This window comes from Antedon mediterranea, chromosome 11 (genome assembly GCF_964355755.1).
Source record: "Antedon mediterranea chromosome 11, ecAntMedi1.1, whole genome shotgun sequence".
NCBI classification, from domain to species: domain Eukaryota; kingdom Metazoa; phylum Echinodermata; class Crinoidea; order Comatulida; family Antedonidae; genus Antedon; species Antedon mediterranea.
Genome location: NC_092680.1, coordinates 1,905,403 through 1,931,618, shown reverse-complemented (window position 1 = coordinate 1,931,618; position 26,216 = coordinate 1,905,403). Strand labels below are relative to the sequence as shown.

At 32.6% G+C, this 26,216-nt stretch overlaps 1 protein-coding gene across 2 annotated transcripts; it reads right to left on the bottom strand.

Annotated features, from left to right (window-relative positions):
- Positions 1–466: 466 nt before the first annotated feature.
- On the bottom strand, positions 467–26,216 carry LOC140062110 (cartilage oligomeric matrix protein-like). Of its 2 annotated transcripts, XM_072108163.1 has the most exons (23): positions 26,076–26,216; positions 20,571–20,650; positions 13,924–14,241; positions 13,280–13,554; positions 12,786–12,882; positions 12,368–12,385; positions 10,635–10,711; positions 10,135–10,204; positions 8,739–8,887; positions 7,099–7,239; positions 6,388–6,462; positions 6,114–6,266; positions 5,915–6,019; positions 5,603–5,710; positions 5,162–5,324; positions 4,673–4,791; positions 4,225–4,277; positions 3,730–4,090; positions 3,327–3,572; positions 3,137–3,211; positions 2,936–3,030; positions 2,270–2,409; positions 467–2,141 (listed from the first exon to the last, which is right to left on the bottom strand). In XM_072108163.1, the coding sequence occupies exons 2-23, from the start codon at positions 20,644–20,646 to the stop codon at positions 2,113–2,115; spliced, it is 2,943 nt and encodes a 980-aa protein (XP_071964264.1). In that variant the 5' UTR covers positions 20,647–20,650; positions 26,076–26,216; the 3' UTR covers positions 467–2,112. The 2 variants fall into 2 exon arrangements, with proteins under 2 accessions (XP_071964264.1, XP_071964265.1); XM_072108164.1 differs by lacking the exon at positions 12,368–12,385 and having other exon boundaries at positions 468–2,141.

Here is a 26,216-nt window from a genome sequence, read left to right as displayed (position 1 = left end):
GAATCATTATATCTATCTATATATGTATATATTTCTACATATAATTCAGGGATTTCTTAAAAATTCAGAAAAAATTATGCCGATATTTGATCAGTCTTTGATTATGCGCAAAAATCACTATATTTTAGCACTTCTGCGCATATAAGTGGGAATATTTTTGCATATATTTATTCAGCATCATCATATGATGCTATGTACAAAATTTCAGCAAAATCCAAGATGGTCGAAATTTTACCCCTAAAAAATCCCTCAAATTCCGACCTTTTTATTTTTCGACTAAACTTGTTACTATGGCTCTATAAGACGATACAAAACAATATATGCGCGTATATACCCATATTATTGCATAATAATCGAATATTAAAAAGTCGATATTTTGGACATTTTTAGAAAAAATCTCTGTAGGCCTAATATATTATTGCATAATAATTGACTACAGGGAAAATTTCGAAAAATGACAACATTTCGACTCTTTTATTTGTTGACATAACTGGTTACTATATCATAATTGACATGCATAGAATCAGATAATGTGTTCTGCGAGTAGATAGAATACTATTTTATGTATTAATTTATTAAAATTCACAGTTTTAAATAGTATAAAACATTAATTTATATCAATACTTTAATGTGTAAGAATAGGCTAAATAAATACAGCCATTCCAGCAACTGAGAAGTAGAAATAGCTGGCTGTAACGGTATTGCTGTATAGTTCAATCAGAATACCTTTTTACGATATTAGGCCTATTCCATTGTAAATGAAAACTATAGAATACTACTTAAATATTTGCTGTGTAACTACTATTTACAAAAGCCTATTATCAATTATTTTCAGTCAGTCATCCACTGCAATACAATCGTGGTAATAAACTTTAATATACTGTAAGACATACATTAGATAACTTAGTAATATTTATTTATTTATTTATTCTGAAAACGGATTTGAATACGAGCAAAGATATACATTGGTTGTTTGCACGTATCTTCAGCTTAAGCCTGGGTTCACACTCGGGACGTCACGTAATGACGTAAACGCAACGCAAGCGAGTTGAACAAATGACAAGCGAAAGTTCATACAATCCATCTTTTGTGACTGGTTAAATGACGTGCGTTGCGCTTGCGTCCTTTAGTTAGTCCTATACCAAAGGATATATTCTTTGAAGAGACTCGTCAAAGCTAACTGTATCCAACGTTTCAACGCACAAAAGTTATTTCTTCCTGATTTTTTATACAATAACTAATTTTCACATTCGTGTGGTATTCTATTTAATATCTCCTAGTAAAATATTTAAACAATTGATAAATACAGCTACTGTTGAATATTTACATAAATATCATATTAATTCATAATTTAAATACAAGAATGTACACACATTTTCTATTTATACTATGTAATATAGCAGAAGTACAAATATCACAAAACGATACTGTATACCTACGTACTATACATTCAATGCTATGTAAAGATATATAAAAGTGTAAAATGTTACTCTAATTTGAAATATAATATAAGATTTATAGGAATATGAAAATAAACAAGAATTGGACAATTATTACCCGTTAGTGTTTTAATCTACAGTAGTCAGTTACCTGATCATCTATCTAACCGACGGCCGGTGTTGTAGTGGGATTTTTAAAGACAATTTATTTATCTAGACCTATCAGTGCCATGCTCAACAATATGACTAAAGCTCTGTCTATACTATCAAACTAGTTTGACAAAAAAAGTGTGATGTGCCCAAATATGGTATTAAAATGACATCATCGTGTCCATATATGGGCACATCACATTTTTTTTTGTCGCATAAAGTTTGATAGTGTAGCTTTAGTTGTAATTGTCCTTGCTGTTTACAATACATATTGTATGCCTCTATGATAATCGTACTATAATTATTATTATTATTTGAGTCATTTTTTCAAGTATATATTTAAATATCATCAGCACAAAGCAGAAACCGAAAATATCTAAATCGATGCATGACGTCATAAATAAATTGAGTTGAATTTGATAAAAAGGAGGACGATAGAACGCAACAACCACAATTTGAATTTGTCAGTTTCACACACTATTATTATGATATTAGCATATTTCTATGAACTTGGTAGGATGTTCTATCCTCGGTAGTCAGCTGGTATGGCATCTGGAAAAAGAAGACATAATAGAACAATCATTAGAAGAAATGTAATTTAATCGTTTAAGTAACCCGACTGTTTTAAAAAAATGTCAGTGATTTTAGGCACAATTATAGTAAAGACATTAATAACGCACCATTACACGTATATTTCAGTCGAGCCCAAATGATTTGTTCTTGTGAGAAGCAGAACAAGCCTAGCCGACCTCCTCTTAATGTTAGATCTGTTATGTAGCCTGAATCAACTATCAGATTCCTTCCTTGGTACAACCGCACCCTATAAAATACAAAAGTGCATTCCGTATTTATTTGCCTATTTTGTTGAGAAAAGCATACTGTATTTGAAACACCTACTGAGGAGAAACATCCTAATAAGATTTTTTTGGGGGGTTTCCAAAGTAGGCCTATACCTCTGTTGTATGTATAAAAGATCCTAAAACCAAACGATTATTACTCTTTTTTTATAAGATCCCGCGGCGCCAATGATATATACTTTGTTTTTGTAATTTTCTTTGTATTAAACAATATTTGAATGGTAGATATACTAATGTATCTAGGTAGGGGTCCGGTACCGCGACAGAACGAGAACGGATGGGGACCCTCCAAAGAAATTGCATTATATTTGTCAGACATTTGTATGATTTGTTTTTTATTTTTTTGAATGCGCCTTGAGCACTCTTGAGTGGTATGTGCGCTATAAAAATCCTGTTATTATAATGTATTACACATAAGCAAGCTGTTCATCAACCAGAACAATAGTTATAAAAATAACTTCTGAATTTAAAGAATAATATAAAACATACCTGATGAGACCAATTGACGGCCTGTGCATGAGTTGCCAACGGTATGCTGTTTTATGCTCCCAACCGTAATTTATTTGGTGCCACAAGAGTTTAACCTATTAACAAATAAATAAATAATACATTCTTTAGTTAATAGTAAATCAGGTTAGGTGACAGTTCTTCAACAACAACTGATTGTAAAATCAATAAATAGTAACTTGCCTCCTCGTCTGTATCACCCGAATGCCATAGAGCGTTCCTGAGCATTCTACCGGGTCCCGAAACCGAGTTTACTACCTGTAAATTTAAAGTATACACAACAATGTAAGTTGATTTCTAACGGTATTTCATTTCACTCTACGTTATAAAAGAACTTGAAATGCAAAGAGAACATTGTCAGATAGGCCACTACCTTGAGTTGAATCCCTGGTTCTGCTACCGCCCTAAATGGTGTTGCTCGCCAGTACGTTTGTTGCGCATGTTTCCACATGACGGTATAGAAACGGCTGCTGTTTTGATAGCCGAACACAAAGCCTGCATAATCGTCATCAACCTCTGTGTTAATATAGAAAGTTCCTTCGAAGTCAATACCATTGAAAGTTGTGTAGGTTACAGCTAAGCCTGGATCGCTGTTGATAGTTTGCAAAATTTGACGGCCCTGGAAAATGAGGGATGAATAAGAAACACATTGGATGACGATTTGTTCAGAGGGTTACTATATATTGATCGAAACGTCGATAAACTCAACAGTTCTTTTCAGAATAAATATATGTAGTGCAAACTTTATATCAACATGTATCATGAATCACACTTACCTCATCAAAGACGATCCAGTTTGGGTCATATTGGGCATCACCTACTGGATCTAAAATGATCGTCTGAAAAGTTCGAAAATCAGTCGCATAGATATCCCTCCGCTCCGGGCACGAATCGTAGAAGTCCTCAACACCATCATTATCAAGATCGTATTCACACACGTCACCAACCCCGTTGCCGTTCTCGTCAGCCTGATTGGTGTTAGGAATAAGTCTGCAGTTATCATACACATCTCTGATACCATCATCGTCATCATCCTCGTCACACGCATCACCTAGTCCATCACCGTCCGTGTCAATCTGCGCGCTGTTTGGTACACCTGGACAATTGTCGATATTATCTTGCACTCCATCGTCATCACTGAAAAATCAAGATTGTTTAAGATCACAAAGTCTATGAAAAAAACTGGCTACAGGCGGACTACATGCATACATACAAGAATACGGATTGGATATGGATTGTCAAAATAAACGGACGAGGTATTAATGCATTACCTATCTTCATTTGTGTCACATGTATCCCCCAATCCATCTATGTCATAATCTACCTGAAGGAGAAACAGAAACATTGTGTAATTTTAATAACATCATTTATCCATTTTACTTACACAAAAAAGGCTGTTTAATTAAAACAAAACATTAGACGATTGTTGTCACAAGAATACATTTTAAACAGGATGAAGTATTCTGTTATATACATTCTCTGTACAAAACATTGTTATGGCTAAACTGTAATCTTTATGTGTTGTCAAATTGTCTGTCTACACTATCAAACTGTATGTGACAAAAAATGTGATGTGCCCATATATGGACATGATGATGTCATATCACTACCATATTTGGGCACATCACACCTTTTTTTGTCAAACTATTTTGATAACTTAGACAGAGCTAAATATAACTATACGAGTATTCCTGATCTTAATATGCAAAGCAAACCTACTTGGTCAGGATTAGCATCATATGGGCAGTTATCACAGGCATCGCCATATCCATCTCCATCCATATCATACTGACGAGGATTGTATTTGATTGGACAATTATCGATTTGATTCAAAATACCTAAACACAGGTGAAATAACAATCACAGTTATCATTACGACAATCACTGACAAGCGCGCGCGTACAAACTTTGATGAAATGAGAAATTGACAAGCGCGTACAAATGTTGATGAAATGAGAAATTGAGAAGCGCGTACAAACTTTGATGAAATGATGAAATTGAGAAGCGCGTACAAACGTTGATGAAATGAGAAATTGAGAAGCGCGTACAAACTTTGATGAAATGAGGACGAATGCAGTATTTTCTACCAAATATTTTCAATAAAAAATAGGTTTTAAATTGTATTAAGTGTTTGGTAAATTACACGATGCAGAAAAGCATAAAAAAAGGAAAATACTAATAATAGATATTTCCAAGTATTTAACATACCGTCACCATCTTTGTCGTCATCGCATGCGTCCCCTACATTATCGTTATCGATGTCTCTCTGCGAAGGATTTCTCAAGAGTGGACAGTTGTCACAGGCGTTACCAAACTCATCTCCATCCCTATTGGCTTCCTGATTGGCATTGACGTCATAGATGCAATTGTCCTACACAAGTAAACACATAGAAAAGTACAGACATGCGATTTGTAGTATCTGCTGGTTGCAGCCTAATGCTCTGTCTACAATATCAAACTTTATGTGACAAAAAATGCGATGCACCCATATATGGACATGATGATGTCATATCACTACTTTAATTGGGCATATCAATACCATAATTGTTAAACTAATTTGATAGTGTGAGCTGAACATTGATTTATCATAAATAAAAATGGAAGAAAGGTATCAATACACGTATACGGAGAATATGAAAACGGCTGTACCTGTGTATTTTTTACTCCATCATTGTCGATATCACTATCACATACGTCACCAATACCGTCTTTGTCTTGATCCTCTTGTCCACTGTTTGGTAACTCTACACAGTTGTCCTAATAAAACAAAAGGATTTCCGTAATATTGTACGCCATTTCAATTCTTTCTCAGTTATTTTTAGGAATGTTGATTATCACCACCAATGTATTAATTAGAAAAACTGTTGAAACCAGATGAAATGTAAGCCTACGGTATACTATTTAAGTTCGTTGTCTCTGTATTTTCTGTTTAGTTTATTTAAATAAATATTTAAATCTTACCCGATTGCAAACAAAATCTCTGCAATTCAATTGAATATCTGGATAGCCATCCATATCGATATCAGGACCACAGACGCGGCCGTTACCAGCCCAGCCCAATTCACACTGTCGAAAAAGCATATTGTTTAGGCCAATTACAAATTAAATAACATTTAAGGATTAAAATTAACAAATTATGAAACAAAAAAGTTTGACGTACCACACAGTATAACTTTGTGAAGTAAACAAAACATTCAGCATGTGTGTGACACGGACTAACTGTCACCCCATCTGTGCACAGGCGCTTTTTAGTGCATCCGATTGATTGGTTGCCTTGGTAACCAGGGATACATTCTCCACAGAAATAACCGCCCTAAAATAATGTTAAAATATAATAAAATAATAGCTCAATCAATCAGAGCAATTATCCTTAATAAATACACTTTGAAATATATGAACAATTTATTATTTGAAAATGTTTTAACCAATCTTACCTCAGTGTTAACACAAAGTGAGTTATCGGCGCAATCACCATTGTTGATAGAACACTCGTCTATATCAATACACACCTATTAAAAAACAAGACATTGTATACCATTTTGAATAGACAAATAGAAGTAATAATTAAGCATATATTTCAAAAAAATTAACAGGCTACTTTTGTCTAAAGCAATGACTTTTCTATTTGTAATATTGTTTTTAATAGTACATACAACAATAATCTTTGGATTGTGTCAATCATCTTAAGTCTTCCATTTTTCACAATGATTGACAAGTTATTTAATTTGTTTAAACCATTTTGATTTTCTTTTTATGATTTGTGATTTTTTATTCAGATATGTTTATTTTACTGTACAGTTCTAAGAGAGGTGAATATATTTGAATAAAAACCTTTCATCAGTGAAAACATAACTATGATGATATGACTTGAAAATGATATTCAACAGGATGTCTGTGTTGTAATTTGTTAATAATTATCCAAAGCAAAAGTTCAGGACAATGTTTTCTCATGACACCTGTGTAACTATATAATATGCTACTTTTAAATGATTGACTATGACGCGTACATCAACTTAAGTTAACATAATGACAATAAACAAGTAAACATAACAAAAGATTAATTACCAGAATTGTTGCTTGTATTACTACAGGGCGTATTGCCCAACTTCCAATTTGTTATTTTAAATATGAAATAAGTCACGAACCTGTTTAGTCCCATGAGCCTCCTCCCTACCGTTACCTTCTCTACCGGTACCGATGTAGCCGCGGGGACAGTCAGTACAACGGAAACCAGGTGATGAGTTGATACATTTTGTTACCCTAGAACACGGCATTGCTTCTGCGCACTGAAACGTACAAAAAGTAATTATGGATATTACTAATACATATATTACATTTTTGATTTTCTCAACTCCAACTTTATCATATTTAGTTTAAAATGCATTGTCCCCAAAACACATGAAAAATGAAGATTAATATAATGAGACATTAAAAAATAGGCCATTTTGCAGTTTTAATCAAGTTAGTCACTTCTGTAAAAAAATTATTTAACTTATTAAAAGATAAAAGAAATGTTTTATTTTAACCAAAAACCATTGTCTGACGGACAATTTTAGTATTTTTTCTTTAAAGTACATTTTTTTTCAGGTAAATTTTTTTAGATCCACTTTTTGGTCAATGTGAATAAATATTATGTGACATTAAAATGGCATAATATGGCATAATATTATTTTTTAATATATCTTTAAGATTACTGCTATAAATAACGGTAACATTATACTGTACACCAACTGTCTAAATTGTAAACATGTTTTTTTTTTGCCGTTTGTGCCAAAGTTTTCAACTGGTCTGACAAATCAAAGTTTGCTCGAGTTTTGAAACAAAAAGTTTGCCATAGACTAGGCTTAAAACCGTTAAAAATGAATTTTTATTTTTAAAAAAAGTTTTGGAAAGCTTTCCAAAATGTTAGCAGGTGGTAAGATTATTCTTATTGGTACTACCAAATAAAACACTAAAAGAAAAACATCGATACCACTTGGAAGTAACACAATAATTTCAGTATATACTGTATATTAAAATACATATTTTTTTGCAACCAGGGAGGTATTTTAATAATATGCAACCTTGACTCTAAAGTGGGTTGATGTCACGTAAACAAAATAGCAGTCATTTAAACCCTGTCACATAATATGCTAAGAAAAACATAGATAATGAGACAGCTAATGGAGATTGGGTAGGAGAGAAACCAGCAATTAAAATTGCACAATGTCGTACTGTATTATGAATATATGACGTGTTTCATGTCTTTACAGTACATTACTGTCACTCCCTTAGGCCTTGTAAACCCAACTTTTAGATTTACAGAGCATTTGACCAGGAAAGAACGAGCAGGAGCCCGCCTTCACACAGACTAATATTGCTGGAATGCTGAAATTTTAACAGAATTATATAGGCCTACTGTAGATTTTACCAATAAAGTTTATTAAATTGATTGATTTACAGAAATTTGACCAGGAAAGAGCGACCTTTCGAACTTCGAACATCGAACCGAATTATTATTTAAAGATATATTCTTCCTAAACATTTTTTTTTTCGAATTTGCTGTTGAATATGCAATTTTAATGTCACATAATAGTTATTTATCTTGACCAAAAACTGGATAAAAAGAATTAATGTAATTTAAAGCAAAAAATACTTAAGTTATTGGTCAGACAATGGATTTTGGTTAAAATTAACCGTTTCTATTGGGACAAGACATCTTTAATTGATTGATTGAAGGCAACAAGATTATAACTTGACCTATATTTTATTTGTATTTCATTTTGTAATCTAAAATTAAGCCTACCTCATCAATATCTGTACAGAATGTACCATTGCCATCAAAGCCCTTTGGACATGGGGCACATGCATACCCACTAGGGGTCATCGTACATGCTACGCCTGGATGACATGGTTTCATGTCGCAATTCGTCTCCGGTGGTAGTCGAGATTCCTCTGTAAATGGCAAAACTGAAGCATTACTTTATTTTTTCTAGGTAGAGTAGCGAGTCTGCACCAGGGATCCTTATCTGGGTTCCTGGCGGAGTTTTGACTTATTATTAGTAACAAGATAACTATTTTGGCTCATATATCGAAAAACCTCGAAATAACAGATTTATGGCAAGTCTACTGAGGGTTCCTTGTTAAAATCTTGGATTCTGTATTTATTCTGTACTTTAATCTCAAAATTGTGTTAATTGTAAATGTGTAACAAACCGTTTTAAAAGAAAGTCTTATAATGAAATTACTGTTTGTGCTTCATTAAACTAACTGCTTCTTTAAAGAAGTTGAGAGTTTGTTTCGCCAAATTATTGTTTGTGCTTTGTTAAACTTTTAAAGGAAGTTGTTAATAACTAAATTTCTACAAATCTACTTTCGCAACCTTCTATTATTTTTTGGAAACATATGGAACTGTAAATAGAACAAGTAATACAAATGTCTTGAATAAAAAAACTTCAGTCTTCAAAAGAAACAATTGGTACAAAAAAGACAAAAGATGTTTTATATTATGATAATATATGTTTAAGATGATAAGTTCATAATGCACGTCAGTCAGGGCCTCTTCTAAAGTAGAAGAAGAATATTTCTTTAGCAAAATTTTAAGAGATGTAATGGAGATGACCAATAAGTGTAAAAAAGTCACGTGTAGAACGGTTCAAATTCAGGGATAAATATGCTTTTGCCCCGGGCACATCACTATGATTTTACTGCTTTCAAGGCTAATATAATATGATAAAAATATAATGTATATGAAATAACACTATATAACTTGATTTAAAGACACGATAATATAATTGTATAAAACAAGATCACGCAGTTGTCAAAGTGTGTTGTGATGAGTGACATATGGGTGTGAACTTGTACTTATGAATTGATAACTTGTAGCATAAAAGCAGAAGAGCAGTCGAATAGTAGGGACCAAAACGTTCAAAATGTTAGGAGGAAAACAGAGATGGTTGCTGTATTGAAAATACAGTAATCTGGGTGAAATGGCTTAGGCTGGAAGACTTTGCAGGTGGTGTCCTCACCAAACTCCATCGAGAGTACCTTTGATACCTATATTGCTATCTGATGGTAGTTACAATTATTTATTTATTTTCTTTATCTCGTTCTGACAAAAGTGTTTGTGTTCATCAATTCCTTTTTATATAAAATAAATACGTGCAAAAACCCAAAAGTATACATGTGGAAATAGATCTTACCTCGTAGCCTGGGATCGTTGCAAATACCACAACTATTTAATGTGTTTTTCATACGTTCCATTTCCAAAGTCTATACATATTCAAATTTATAAGTTATTTCGTAAACAAAGTACATGTAATATAAATAATTAAAAAAACTTTAAAAAAATTTATACAATTTAAATATGCAAAAAAATAATGCCATTTTAATTAAGTTGCAAATATTCTTATTGAGTATGGTATTTTTTCTACAATATTTGAACAAAAAATTAAAATGTTGACAAAAATGTTTGTAAACATTGTCTATGCGTATCTGCAAATTTTAAATGTCAAGTGTTTAAATTATTGCGAACACCTTTGGTCTATATCAAATTGAATTCAGACATTGAAAGTAACATTTCATATTATTGGTTAAGACATTGGACTCCATGTGCCTACAGCAATGCTACTAGTTGTACGCGCGGTTATAGTCAATCACATTACACCACTTGTATGCAAATAAGTATGCTAATTGTACTTACTTGTTCGTCCATACTTGCTTTCATTCCCTGTACAGCATATGCCATTGATTGCATCATAGTCTGCATTTCTGTCATTCCTATGGAATTAAAAGTATTTTAAACTATTTCTGCTTCAAACATCTTTTTTAATCGCGAGCATTTTGTGAAATTCGTGCGCTATTATACGATTACACCTGAGGCTACATCGCGCATGCGCGATACACAGTAATGGAAAGGGTTTGTTTTGTTTCAGTAGCTGGCAGTAGCCATCATTAAACAAAAATGTATAAGTTTTATTATTTTTCATAAAAGTTTATAGAAGAAATTTGTAATTCGAATTTTTGTATATAAATGCAATATCAGCTGAACCATTTGTTATGGTATCATTTCCGTACTGAATCTGTGTCATATTTGATGGACCAACCACAGTGATGAGAACGCCTCAAATGTCATGTGTATGGATACCGCCAGAGGGCGTTTATACAGCGATTGTGTTAAGGTGTTCATTTCCACCAACACACCTTTGCACAACCCCAATGCACTTTCTCTATAATTTTTATTCCATTTTTGTAAGACTATTCATCGGATTTTTAATGCAAGTTATATCTAAAAGTACACACTTTAAGGTTAATGTTCTTTGAGTGGCAAAATAGCATTAATTTATTTTTTTTTAAAAACAGGCCTGTGAACTTTTTGATCAGCGAACTTCTTCAGGTTAGGCCTAACACATTATCAACCAATATTTTTTGTGGACAATTTGATTCTGTCCTAAACGAATTTATTAGAATGAATAGTAATACTGCTTGCATGTGTACCATGTTTGTAAAATTATATTTGTTGATATATGAGCTTTTAATTTATATAAAATGTTCCAAACCATTCATATCCAATTGACAATACTTGGGAAATATTTAAGATATATCGTCGTTAGATTGTTCACATAGTGCACTGATTGTCATTATTATATAATAATTGTTTGCTTTATAAAGCGGGTTTATACTTTCAATAGGCCTATTTTTTTTATTTTTTTATTTATTTTTTTTTTTTTATTTGTTAGATCACTGTAATAAAAGTATTCAGCAGGATTTGATGGACCAAAAGGAAAAATACATTTGTGGTTGTACTGGCAGCGGATCGATTTACAAGACTGTTGTTTTACCTAACGAAGAAGAAGGAACGCTAATATCCCTGGAGAACCGAAACGTTCATTTAATGTAGTTCAGCATGCAACATATACAAGTCATTTTCAGGTATCAACTAAAATTTTAAATTACTTAAGGCGGGCAAATTGCTTCTCTACCTCCTACTGTCTAACCCAGTTAGACAACAGTGAATTTTGTGTATTCGCCAGCCTAAGAATTTTCAATATTTTACAGAACACAAGTTTGTTCTGTCAAACATGAACATTATTAATTTGTATTTTATTGTAGTTTCCTAACCAATTCAATTGTTTGACTCTCTTTGTTCTAATCTTACTTTCTTGATATAGTATATAATTAATGGTTTGATCTTTGAAGCGAAGGTGAGTTCAGCTTTTATTGAAGGGGTTGTATGTTATCTGATTATTTATAGTAAACTATCAGTATGTTGTTCATTTTGAATATCATCATACCAAATTGAAAACCTTTCTTTTATTTTTATAAAAGTCATACCTAAATGATTTTTTTATTGTTCTTTTTTTATAAACAATTGATATTAATGTAATTCTTATCAATACATATTGTAGCTATTACAGATATATATAGCATACCTACCAAAACTAGAAGCTTCGTCTTCAAGTTAACACATAGTTGCAGAAAAAGGAATGAAAAACAAACTTGGTTAGTTTGGGAAAAGCAGACTATATAAGTACAGAACGATCAAATAAAGCAGGAATTTCTTGATGAAAGAAACATTGAATAACCTCTACGAACACATATTTACAATATATTCTACATTCCATACGGACACAGAGTAAATGTTAGAGATAGGAAAAATAAAAAACAGCAATCAGTAGGGTTACAAAGCAAAGAACAGTAGGCCTACAGTAGCTCTATAATTCATTCAAAACGACTTGGAACATTTTTGTAATTCATATACTGAGTTTTGATTTACACTATTATAATCTTTGAAATTACTATTAGTAGTAGTATTAAATTATAACAATTCCTGCTTTAATTATTTGTCGTTTACCTTGACTACGTAATCCTTGCGCTTGGTAACAGTTGATAGTATTTTTGGCATCAGCAATAGTTCCACCAAACTGAAATCGAGGGAACTGCATTGCACCCTGTTGAAACAAAAAACAGTAAAGTAAATTAATTATTATTACAATTCAACTATTAAATAAAGTGAAAATTATTTACTAATTAAAATCAACTTAATACCCCTGTCCTATTTGGGTTTATAAACATGTTTTAGGATGAAAAATAGAAAGCCGATAGCTCTAATGTCATCTGGAACAAAATGGTTATGTTCTCAACAAATAAAGCTCTATCTAGTTTGACAAAAAAAAAGTGTGATGTGCCCAAATATGGTAGTAATATGACATCATCATGTCGAACATCACATTTTTTAATCACATAAAGTTTGATAGTGTAGACAGAGCTTTAGGCTAAAACAAATGGTCATTGATTACCACCGATCAGGTTTAAAAACGAATAGTTCAAAATATCTGAATAATTTACCTCAAATGGCATAGAAAGTGAATTGGGTCCAGATTGCGCAAGTCTGAATTCCATAGTATTAATACGATCTAAAGTTAGAATTTTCCCTATTCTTCCATCTGTCGGCATGTGACCAACTTTTCCACAATCTAAATACAAAATTATTTCATTTTCACGTCGAGTCTGCAGCTTCGTGAACTGGATAATCATTTTGTGCCACTCGCCGTCCACCAGATGAAGGTCATCAAAGATAATCTTACGTGTTTCTCCAAGTTGAGAGTTGTAGTTAATAGTTACTATAAAAACAATAAGAAGATGTTCACATAACTGAATAATTGTATAAACAGTACACGGCACACGTAGGCTGCCCAATTGACAGTTTAATTGGTGAAATAGAACGAAATATGTACCAAGAGTTTGAGATATGATAAACTTTCCATTTTCGTATCCAGTGGACATCAGAATTATATTTTTACACACAATTGTCACCATTTGTAAAGGAAAACTCTTTTACAGTCACATTTGTCACGTATTTTTACATATTAGAAATACTTTTCTTATATAATTGTAACATGTTACGAATATGTGACATGTGAATTATGGAAATAAGGTACAGTAAAATAGGCCTAAAGTTAGGGAAACTATTCTGGTAGGCCTATACTTACATTTATCAGACCCTGTTCCACTGTTTAAAACAATCTCTAAGTAAACCAATGGCATATTAGTCTTTGAGTAGATTCCAAGAAGAACACTCTGCGACAAAGGTACAAGACGTACATTAACCATCAGAAACACATCATCCCGATGTCTCAAGGCCTGGCCTAGCTTCTTAAGTTCCAGCCTATCGGCCTTTAGGAGCGTCATGACGGCATCACCACCAAAGTAATATGCGTTGCCTAGTTGGAAGTCCGGAGGGTCTTCGACAGGGCTTATTCCAGCTATTAAACTTTCACCGATACCAAACACTTTAAATAGGTCCATCACTATACGATATAAAAGAAAAGGTAAATGTAGATGATATTATTTCAAGGATGAGTACTGCGAATGTAAACCATTTTTTTTTTCAGTTTTCCTCAATCTAAAATGTAACTATGTCTTCTGGTGATTTACCGTATTTTAAATTTATTTCATACGCATAACCTCGCCAATTACAGGATGGATAAACTAATTTACAATGTATCATTGTTTATAAACTAAGTCTCATTTGAGGATTAGGGTGTGGAGTTGAAAGAGTTACAACTCTGGCACAGGTCAGGGTTGAACCTCGGATTGTAAGGCAAGCAGTTACCCATCAAGCTACAGCTCCGCTATCATTTTTTCACACATAGGCCTATATAAAATATTAGAACTACAAATGTTGATCCACGTACAGTAGGCCTAAATAGCAAGTTTCAAATATTAAAACTGAAGATTGATGCTGGGTGGAGTACGACCTGTGGTCACTAATGATTCATGATGGAACCTAATGAAAGCGCGTCGGTTCAAAGTTTAAGAATGCCATCTGCGTATTGAAGTAGAGACAACATATTGGTACCACACACAGAGAGAATATTATGATGATGTTGATGCTATAGAAATTATGAAAATCTGTGCGTGTATATAGAGTATAGATTATATATACAAAGTGTTTACAATAACAATATTGTATTAAGCTATACCCAACGTAAGCACTGTCTCCAGTTGATCTGACTTTCTAATTAATATAAACTGTTTACAAATATTTTTATTAAGAAAAACAACTTGGGAATGGAAAAAAAGAGAGAATGCACAAATAGAATAGAAAAGAATACAAATAGGCCTTAGTGCTATTGATGGTAATGGCGTATGAACTATATATCTCCATGTTTGAATTATCAATATGAGACTCATTCGACCGAACTTTAAATGTTTCACAAGCTTGTGAGAGAAAGAGTTTAACTTATTTAAGCATAAACCACTCAAATTGATGAGCTTCTGCTGTCACATAAACAATTGGTGACGAAACTGATCTTACGTATGCTTTAATGAAAACAATGGCGAATTCAGTTCTAGATCATGACCCATAATATAAAATCAGAAGCCACAAAATAATTGTTTATTTGGCAGAAAAATTATTATTACAAGCATTGGAAAAGGTGTGAAGCACTTGTAAATGGAGATGATGGGAGAACTGAGGCAAGGCGTCAGTCACCTAGGTGCATTGTTAACTAATACGTAGACGAATTGTTCCGAGTGAATGGCTTAGAAAAAAATCCGGTACCATAAACAAATAATGCACGTTATTGCTTGATGGTAATCGGCAGTAATGCGAAAAAAGTAGGCCATAAGTCTAGGATAACTTTTTATTGGGGAAAACAGAATATGTAGATACAGATACATTCAGGTACAGTCATTTTATTATCCAATATAATGGACATTACAGTGCTCATATCTTGGCTTGCCTTAAATAAATATAAAAGAAAAACGAACTATCTAACAAATCTTTTATCAACATTAGCAAGAACTCTACGAAAATTATTAACTAATGTAAATTTCACCATTATGAAAAAATGTATTTAATAATACGAATAATTGTTATATAGTAAATCATTCTTGAATCATTTATGTCTACTTTTATTATCTTTGATTGTTTTCTGTTCCATAAGTTTTATACGCTTCTACGAATAGTTAATTATAATGCGAGAAATATTTGAAATTGATATTGGATATTCAAACAAGGTAATTTTAGTTAAACTATAAATTAAACACAAATGTAATTATGAAGGTAATGATGATGATAATGTTGTCATTCATAAAGACATACTTCTAACAAGATGAGCTAAACATACGGGTCGTCAGCGAACTAATCAATCAATGATTTCCTTCGAGGTTTAGGTAATCAAACTAGGTAAGCAAAACAATATCGCTGTTATGATAATACTTTGGAGGCATAGCAATTAGTGATAAGGAGGCGATCTATGAGCTGACTTAAAGATGTCTATGTCACCCGCTGTTTCTATACTGGTTCCATTGCAGTCAGAGCTCCACCAGGGTACCCTCCACGACTCCATATGATGTACAAATTACCACGCCAAATCCATTTCAATCATATGAAAACCAAATAACAAAATCAATTTAAAACTGATACAGTAGCTAAATTACACATCTGCCCCGGGGTATGCAAAATCTGTTTGCATATTTCATAACAGGAATTCTTGGGCGCAAAAGTTATTCTTGGTTACCATCTGGGTGTTTTTGTCCCGTAATTATTGCCAAATATATTCCTCGTAAAATAATAATTAGCCTTCTAGCCCTCTCCATGCCGGCGATGTTGTTTGGAAGCGGGCTTCAACAGGTGTATAACCACGCATGAAGGGGTAGAAGCCGCGTCACAATTAATGTATAGTTTAAATCAACATAATCCAATATTAGGCCAACGATGGGTTATCTTAGGTTTATAAGATATCAGAAAATCATTTGCAGTGATTTCGATAACAAATTACCAACAGCAACACAGATGATAATATCAAGACAAATTCTTGACGATTTTAAAATACTGTTTCTCTAACCCACAATAAAGTAACCATATTGACCCGACTGATTATAGTCTGTTTTTATAACAAATCTGTGTAAATATTAAACACATTGATGTAATATTTTTGTTTTAATTTAATTTCAAATTTAAAATAGCCATGAACATAAATAGATCTTTATAATTATTATATAAAAAAATGCTAAAAAATTCGTGCTAATAATTGTTTGCCCCCTCGAAATTTAGCAAATGCGTTTTGGTTGTAAATTGGTTACATCGTCCAAACACTTCTTTATACATAACTTATATTCTTATCTATAATCATATCTGTGTTCCTATAATGACCTTGCAATGGGAAAGACATGCTCATCATAAGCGACCTATCTACTATCAGATGTTTGATGAGCATGGGTGGGAGCGATATTTCGTAGTGAAACGGCGGTGTTCTCTACGGGAGTCACAGAGGAACCAGTGTTCTAACGTAAGATCAAATGGCGCACTATCACATACAGTTATGCTGAGAAATTAGACGTAATTAGTTAATATTTTAATATTGAGAGGAAAAGGACAATTCCCTGTTGTTGGCTTGATTTCGTATTATACGCTATAGTTGACAATTTAATTTCTGGAGTCTGTCTGAGCTAACATTATTATGCATAGGCCTAGTGTCGGTTGTGTAACAAAATATTACTGTCGATAAAGATTGAAGAACAAATTGAAATTGTCAATGTGTTAAAAATACGATAAAAATATACTGATAATGGCTACTAATGGTATGGTATTGAAAATGGTAGATGGTATTACTGATTAAAACGTCGACGATGACAATGAAAACGACGACATGAAAACGACGACAATTAAAACGACGACGACGAAAATGACGACGACGAAAACGGCGACGACGACGAAAACAACGACCGTGAAAACGACGACGATGAAAACGACAACGATGAAAACGACAACGACGAAAACGACGACGACGAAAACGACGACGGTGGTGATGAGTGGTCTTATTATCATCATAATGATATGAATAATACAGCAGGGTATAAATATTATCAATAAGCTATCAGGGAAACACGGGCATGGGTCACCTAAAACCGTTAACTAGTTTGTTTACCGTCAGTTGTTGTCCTGTTTAGAATAACTTCGTATTATATTGCACCTTGTGGCTAATAGACCTAGATTAAAAACACGGTGAGTTGTTTATGGAACCAAATCATTTAGTTATATTGGGTTTGTTTCGGGGTTTGTTTCTCAACCATACTAGGCTGTTAAGTAATCATTAATGAAACTGTATAGGTCTACTATTTATACCACCGGCAGGTGACTTGATCAGGGGCGGGGCTTCAGGAGGGTTTATTATTGATTTTATGAGGTAGGCCTAAACAACTTCAACTTTTGTAGGGTTCCTGGCCACGAGTGTCTTGTGTATAGGCCTAATTTGAACACATTTTTAGACGTGTGTTATTATTAACGTCATATTCGCCATCCCCAATATTTGTCAAAGCCACATATTTCAGCCTTTATCATAATTCCAATAAACAAGTAAAACAACACTGAAGCTTTAATATTCTAAATTATAGCACACAATTATATGAATGGATAATGAATCACCAAGGTCGAGCTTCTTTCATTTAAACACATACATGCTAGTACTACTGTTAGTCTACACTACTTCCATTAATGTGTGTCCACTGCCTTTTTTCATCGTCTACCACACTATAACAACAGGATTTTTAACAAAGGAATGCACCTTTGCTATTAATTTAAGCAGAAACTAAATAATAGACATTACAGTAAATAAGCCTAGTTTTGGTATCGGGAACACCCATATTTAATCGTATAGTTTTCTCCACATGACCAGTGCTATATATGACGTCATTTCATGATTGAGATGAATCGAATTATAGCATGCTGAGTTATCAACTTGTGTTTTAAGATGTCGAGTGGATCAGTTTCGACGGCAGGTCATCAGTGTGCTTCATCTTAATTACGAAAGATGATCCTTATCAACATCATTAACATTATGAATAACATTAAAATCTGCATCACTACATCGTCATTATCTTATCGTCTGCTGTTGATGTTTAATTGATTGATTGATATTCTGGTTGCTTGTGTTTGCAAACATATGCCCCATAACTCCAAAATGTATTGCAGATGGAGAAGTAATCCTATATATTTAAGCTTAGAGTTTGTGAATTTTCTTTCTTCTTTTCTGTTTGTACGTTTGTGGATATGGATGAAACATTTCCGAAATAAAAGAAATTGATTGATTGATTCAATTTTGAACGTTTCATTGTTATAGTTTTTCAATACAACATTTTTTATGCTGCATCCATTTGCATCTCAATACATTACAACTTTCAAGCTGGTGGCTTTACTATTAGATTGTGACGTAAAACATATGAAGATGAGAGTCTCAAAGAGAGGGACATGAACTAACTTATTTGGCCATAGAAAGCTTAAAATCCATACTACCATGGTGGCGATTTCTCTTACTTATTATTATAACTATAAGCTTACTGCTATTTTAAATGAAAACTAATCATTTTTCATCAAGGTTGTCCTGTTTTCGCTAGGCAGAGTAAAGGAGGCTCAGACCATGGAGAAAACTTATTTCTCCATGCTCAGACTTAACGATTGATGCCAACTGGATTGTGAAATAATCTTGCAGTATCCTAATTCAGTTTCAAATTAATATCTATAACCCAGGCTTGAAAACCAACACACACCCATTCTTCATAACTTGTTATCCTGTAATGAGAGTCATTAGCTTACAATTTCTTCAGAATTGGTCATCTTGGTGATGTTGTATATTTACGTGACTTGCCAACTTTCATATTTGGCACATCTTTATGTTAAGGGTCACTGACCAGCTTTATCTTTGAGAGATTGGAGCAAACATTGTTGTAGACTTTTTCATTATTATGGTTATATTACTAAGGTAATCTTTATATCAACTTGATCCAATTAATGTCCAGTGCATATCACTATCTAGTTGAGAAATCTATGATGTAGCCCTCAGATTGTCAATGAGTTCTACTAATTGGCTAAATCGCTTGACTTCCAATTTTAGTGTGAGTATCCAACCAAGATAGCCTACATGAGATCATATTTGTACCTCTCAACAAGTATATTCTCACAATTCTTAACGTTAATGTAGACGAGTTGGGTATCCACAAACCATATCACAGATACAAGGCTCGACTCAACCATATAATAGTTCAGGTGGTAGAACAAGTCTTCTAGAAGATTAAGGACTGAAGGTCTAGTGTACACATCTGTGTCGTGTGTACTGCAATAACCTTTTCAGAACTTGTTCCGACTGCCGTGGCGTCCAAATATAGTAGTCCAAATTTCCCAAGTTCATGTTAAGCGTGAGAACGAGTTTTATATTTAAAAAACAAATTTGAGATCATAACACAATAAGCTTTTCAATGTATGCTGATAATTAATGAGAGAAAGAGATATGATTTGAATTCGTGATCATTGAATTGGAACGCAAAGTTTAATTGTATTCATTTCAAACATATTTCTTGTTAAACTATAGAATTGGAAAACAAAAACAAGACAGTTTATAATTGATTTATCTACAAACCACATCATTCCAAATGCATTATACAATAAGTGGACTATAAATACATGCTGAACAAACAGACAAAAAGTAGGCTATACGTGACAATGTACACAAAGTATTCCATTCCATACGCAACCATTTACAAACTTATAACACGGGATATGGTATTCGATTCCAACGTTATCTGCAGAAATTAATTTTGGCGCTTCTGGCGCTTTTGGACTTCCGTATAATCTTACCTTGGAGTGGCTTGTCGGAGTCTGCCGCCGTCGTAAATACCAAGAAAGTTGACAACATCAATATTCTCAGATACATTGTTCTAAAGTAATAAAAAAAAACAATATAAAAATAGAATACATACATACATTAACTAATAATGTTCCTGTTTTAAACTTACAAAATTCCTGAAGAACTATGAAAATGTATAGTCACTGCTAGAAAATTTCGTGTGACTTCAATAGTAGGCTACAAAATATTTATTTTTAAAATAGAAATGTTAAAATGCTATTATTTGAACTTGAAATTCGTTAAAATTGTTGTTTATTGATTTCAACAAATAAATACAAATATTTGTTGATAAATCATTAAGTATTAATAAGCGTATACCAATCATCATTATTTGCAATGACCAGAACCTAGTTATAGGTCGTCGTGTTCCTTGATTGTGCGCATGCGGCGACATTAGGGCGTTCGTCCTCGCTCGATTCCCTAAGTTCATGCGACGACCAAGGACATATTATTTGTAAAATGTCCTATATCCTAAGTCGTCACAAATCGAGCTCCTTATTAACATGACCATTTGTGCATTATGTTTAAAAAAAATAATTTAACCGACAGACAACATTTGCAGGTGTCAATGTTTGGCCACAGAAACATCACCTTCTGAATCAATTATGAAATTAGAGCGTGAAAGTTAGATGAACCACAGCTAACACATTACCTGTGGTATGTATATACTACTGTGAAATATCAAATGAAGGGAGAAGTTCTTTAATTGACGTCATTCATATCTTTCATAGATCAAACTAACAGAACATGACGATACAGGCAAGCTTACGTAACCCCCTCCTTTCACATAAGAATTTCAGTTCGGGATAGTTTCACCTACATACCCAAATACCCACTGGAGAATTTGTATGCAAGTAAATTGTTTAATTTGGTAATTGTATTAATAAATCTTAAAGTATACTGCTTATTATATATATATATATATTATTATAAGAAGTAAGGATAAATAATTATAACACTAGGGATAATTTTTTCAATTATAAATAGTGACGACGATTGTGGAATGAAGGTAAATCTTTCTCTGTACATAAGTTTGAAAATTAAATTAAAGACATCTATGTATGAACATAATATTATACAAATAATGAATGTTTATGAGTGCAATGGTACAAATAATGGCAAGGGGTTCATCATTCACCAAGTGCCATTATTTGTACCATTACACGAATACAAAACATTCATTATTTGTTTTATATAACATCTAGACGTTTTTTTTTCGTACACAAAAATGTTTCAAAAAGTACTATTTAACGATCGTTGAATAGTGCGTACTATTGCACGCCATGTGACCCACATTCGTCCAATCAAATGACAGGAATTTATATAGGTGTTATATAAAAGTAAATAGATGTTTGCTATATTTCTATATTATTCATTTGCTTTATTTCATACACATCCAACAAGCAAATTATTACAAGATACACTTCAACGTGTTTATAAACTAAGTCACATTTGAGATCGTGTGGCCCTAGTCATGATTGAACCAGGTTTGGAACCTTTGGATTGGACGGCAAGCACGTTAACCACCAATCTCCATATTATACTTAGGCCTACTATTCGTAGGAATTTCTGTTTCATTTAGAAACAAATTAAAGGGAGTTACAAGTATGTTTAGAGTTATATTACTTTATGGCTTATAATAATACTTACATAATTTTAGAAAAAAAACCCAAATGTGTTTCTAAGTTTAGCGATTCAATAACATAAAAGAGATAACTATTCAACTAATTACTATAACAAAATATATCCGAATATTAAAGAGTTTACTTAAAATGAAATTCCCATAAGAGAAGGTTAGCCTGCCTCAGCTGATGATATCAGGCAAAGCTGGCCGCTGGCCTCTTGTCGAAATACCAGAAGTAGCGGGGTGCCCTCGTGTAAAACTAGAGATGCCTTCATCCGTCTTTGCAAGAGGTGTAGTGGATTCGGGTCAATCATTCGAACATTACAGTCGACATAATTTTCATAACTCCCTGGAATGGACGGTATTTTGCAAAGATCAAAGGCAGAGAAATAGTATTGGTAGGCGTCGATAGGGTACTTGCCGCTGACAAAAGTGGTGCTTTGGGAAATGAGTCATATTTTGTTAAACTTCTTTTACTAAAATATTGATTTGATAACGATGCGTTTTATAAGCGAAGCCTGAAAATGGCTATTCATTCATTCATTTATTAAATCCTGGCCCAAGTAGGCCTACAATAATAGATAGTAGTAGATAGTTTAAATAGTAGTAGTAACAGATAATTCAGATAATATTTATTTAGATAATAATGAATGAATATATACAAAATAGAAAAAAGATATTAAAGTGAACATAGATAAAGCAGTAATTGGTAGTCATTATTATCATGGATCCCTTCTAGAAGTTAAACACTTGTCTCGTAGGGACCCACAACAAAACACATTACTAAAAAAATAAAAATAAACCTAGAATATATAATTATATAATTTAGGATAAAAAATTACAGTATAATAACATAACTAACATCTTCTTTATCAAAATTATTTAAATTATATTTCAATACTTTCATGATATAAATGAAATAAATACCGATATTAGTTTCTCTCCTATAGGCCTATGCGAAAAAGGCAAATATTACAATGTATTGATTACTTACTCATTAGTAAAATAAACCTGTTTTGTTGGTTGATTAAATAATAAGATTTTAATAAAGACTAAATTATTTATTTGTAGTATAAAAATACTAAAACAAAGTGTTATTCATTTCCAAACGTCTTATTTTTGCAAAGTTTACAGATTCGTTTTTCCCTTCAAGATCTAAACTTCCTAATCTTGACTACTCATGTTTAAACATGAAGTTTTGTATATCAATATGGTGGTAAGAGTAACATTAGAATTGTAAGTTATAATCTACTGGGCCTACAGAAGACGTCTCTCAAATTTTCTTTCAGTCTTATTGTGAATTAATTTATGAAAATAATAAATAAACATCTACGGTTGACCTTCTTTGCTTGATTTTGATGATAATCAGGCTTGATGTGGGTGTTATAGCTGCTATTGTTTTAACAAAGTGTTGGCCTATCACTACGTTTATCAAATAACGGAATCTCCCTGGGTTTTTGAGATATGTTGACCGTGTTGTAAGATGCTTGTATGTCTGTTCTTGGATGCTAACTTGATGTAATGCCTGCAAGCTTAGCACATTTCTTAGGTTGTACATGGGTTGAATGACTTGTTTGAGTTGTTCGAGGACCATAGGGCCCCGGGCACTATATACCCGCAGCGTAATATCATCTTGTACAGAGTAATATATCCTTCATGTTCTCTACACACGCAATGTTTTTCTGGTCAGTATTATATTGATGTTGAAATTCCAACCGCAAGTTAAACATTTTGGGTCTTTTAAAATTATTCGTTATTAGTCCAAGAGCATCCCTTACATGTTAATAGCAATGGTAATAAGTAGGAATATATCTGATAAAAAGTTAAACATTGGTTAGGTGGAATTAAGAAAAAAAAAGGTTACTAGTTATTAAGATGGAAAATTCAGATATTAAAAAGAAAAGGGAAACAGACATTTCGTTGTACTTTTACGAAGACAACTAAAGTTACAATTATCGAAGTCCATTAAGTCAGTTACGTGTTAGTACTGTTAATATTAATGATGAACTCTTATTAAAACAATACATTATTATTAATTAAAAATGTAACGTATTACATTACAATACAGCCACCATACATAGATGGCAATCAAAAACACATTAAGACATAATTAGTCATTTTTTATGACTGAACTGTTATTCAGGATTTCCTTTTGAGTATGTGCCAAGAAGTTAACTATACAAAGATAACAATACCGAAAATCATTAAATATTTTGTTAATATTGTGCATTGCTATAATTTGATTTATAATTAGGAAAAGGACAATAATATTACAATAATTTGTACTTGACATTCTGTAGTTTTCTTTTAGGTCTCAGTGTTTATGACAAACTCACTTTAGAGAGAAACCATGAAAAATAGTTAAACTTAAGTTTCTCCAACCGATTTGATATCAAGTGCAGACCAGTCTCATTTGTTTCAATAAGTGCCCTTTTCAAACTAGAAACCAGTAGATGAAGTAATGGTATAGGCCTAACAGCTAAGCTCATGACGATTTTCCTTTTTTTTTAAACGAACCCAGTATAAATCTGGACAACTTTAAGTGTTAAGTAAGTTAATCGTATTATTCAATTGCCGATATTGCGAATTGTAATTTGTATTATTGGTGCGTATTTGGAATATTATTAATATGCCCGTAGCAAAGTTGGCAACTCTGCCAAGGTCAATCCATCTTGACATCTAACCAACCGATTATAAGTAAATATAATAAGTGTAATGCCGCTAATTAAAGGAAATGTCTAGATAAAATACGCTATTACTGGTAGCCTACCAACGTCTGTCTGATGTCAGTATAATATACCATGAAGAGCTGGGGAAGATCAGAAGGTGGGGGAAGGGGTGCATATTATGCTATACAGTATGAGGGAATGCACGGCCTTCAATCAATCAATAAAGTGACGTGCTATTAATGGTTTTAAATATGTATAGCGCAAAATACAAATCGTAGAAATGAAAAAAGTTGATGTAAAACAAACCAGGAAAAAGCCCAATAACCGAATAAATTGACCAAGAAAACAGAAAAAAAGTCCGAAAACGGAATCTCACATCACCACACTGTTTGACTAACTTGTCGAGACAAGCTAGCTATTTATTCACAAGTGTCATAATGATGTGAGCATCTGACTGTCCTGCTTAACAAACAATTAAATGAATAAAATGCAATGCACATAATAAATTCACACAGAACGAAGTGAGTCTTTGATTGATGAATAGTCTAGACCGTCCTAATATACGAAGAACACATTAATAGATACACTACATTACCGCTTATTATATGATTGTTTAATAATAGTATACTGTAATATTAGTCAGACTTAATTAAAACCGTCCTATTCCAAACGGATGTCACATTTCATTATATTAATATACATCGTAAACAATGGTACTGGGTACGTAAAGGGCCCTTGCATTCGTATTCAATTAAGTATTTATCATAATAATTTTTTTTATAAATATAATAAATTTAAAAAAATGTCGAATGTGCCTGTAAAAACTTGGGTGTCAAAAAGCTAAAAAATACTGTGTACTAAATAAAATAATAGCAAATTGACAAGTATATAGCCTTGATATAATATAAATGTTTAATTAAGAAGGATGGAAAATTTGTAAATTAAAATCAAATATTTAGAAATGTTAAAGGATATAGGTAAGGGAACTAAAATGTTAAATTGTTATTAATGTAGGCCTACCTATAAATAATAATTTTAAGTTTAAAATTATTAATATTATATTACTTGTTTACTTTTTTATTTTTATCTATTGTCACTCATATAATTATCGATTTTTAAATCAAAGTAGGCCCATATCATAATTATCTATTGAGTATACATACCTTTTATAATAATTCTCCAAACATCAAATAATAATTCTCAAATGTATAAACTGTCTCAGCTTATAATTAACAATCCAAGCCCAAAAAACTCCCGATGAAGCTGATCCACTCGGCCTGTCTCAACTGATCAACCCCGCTACA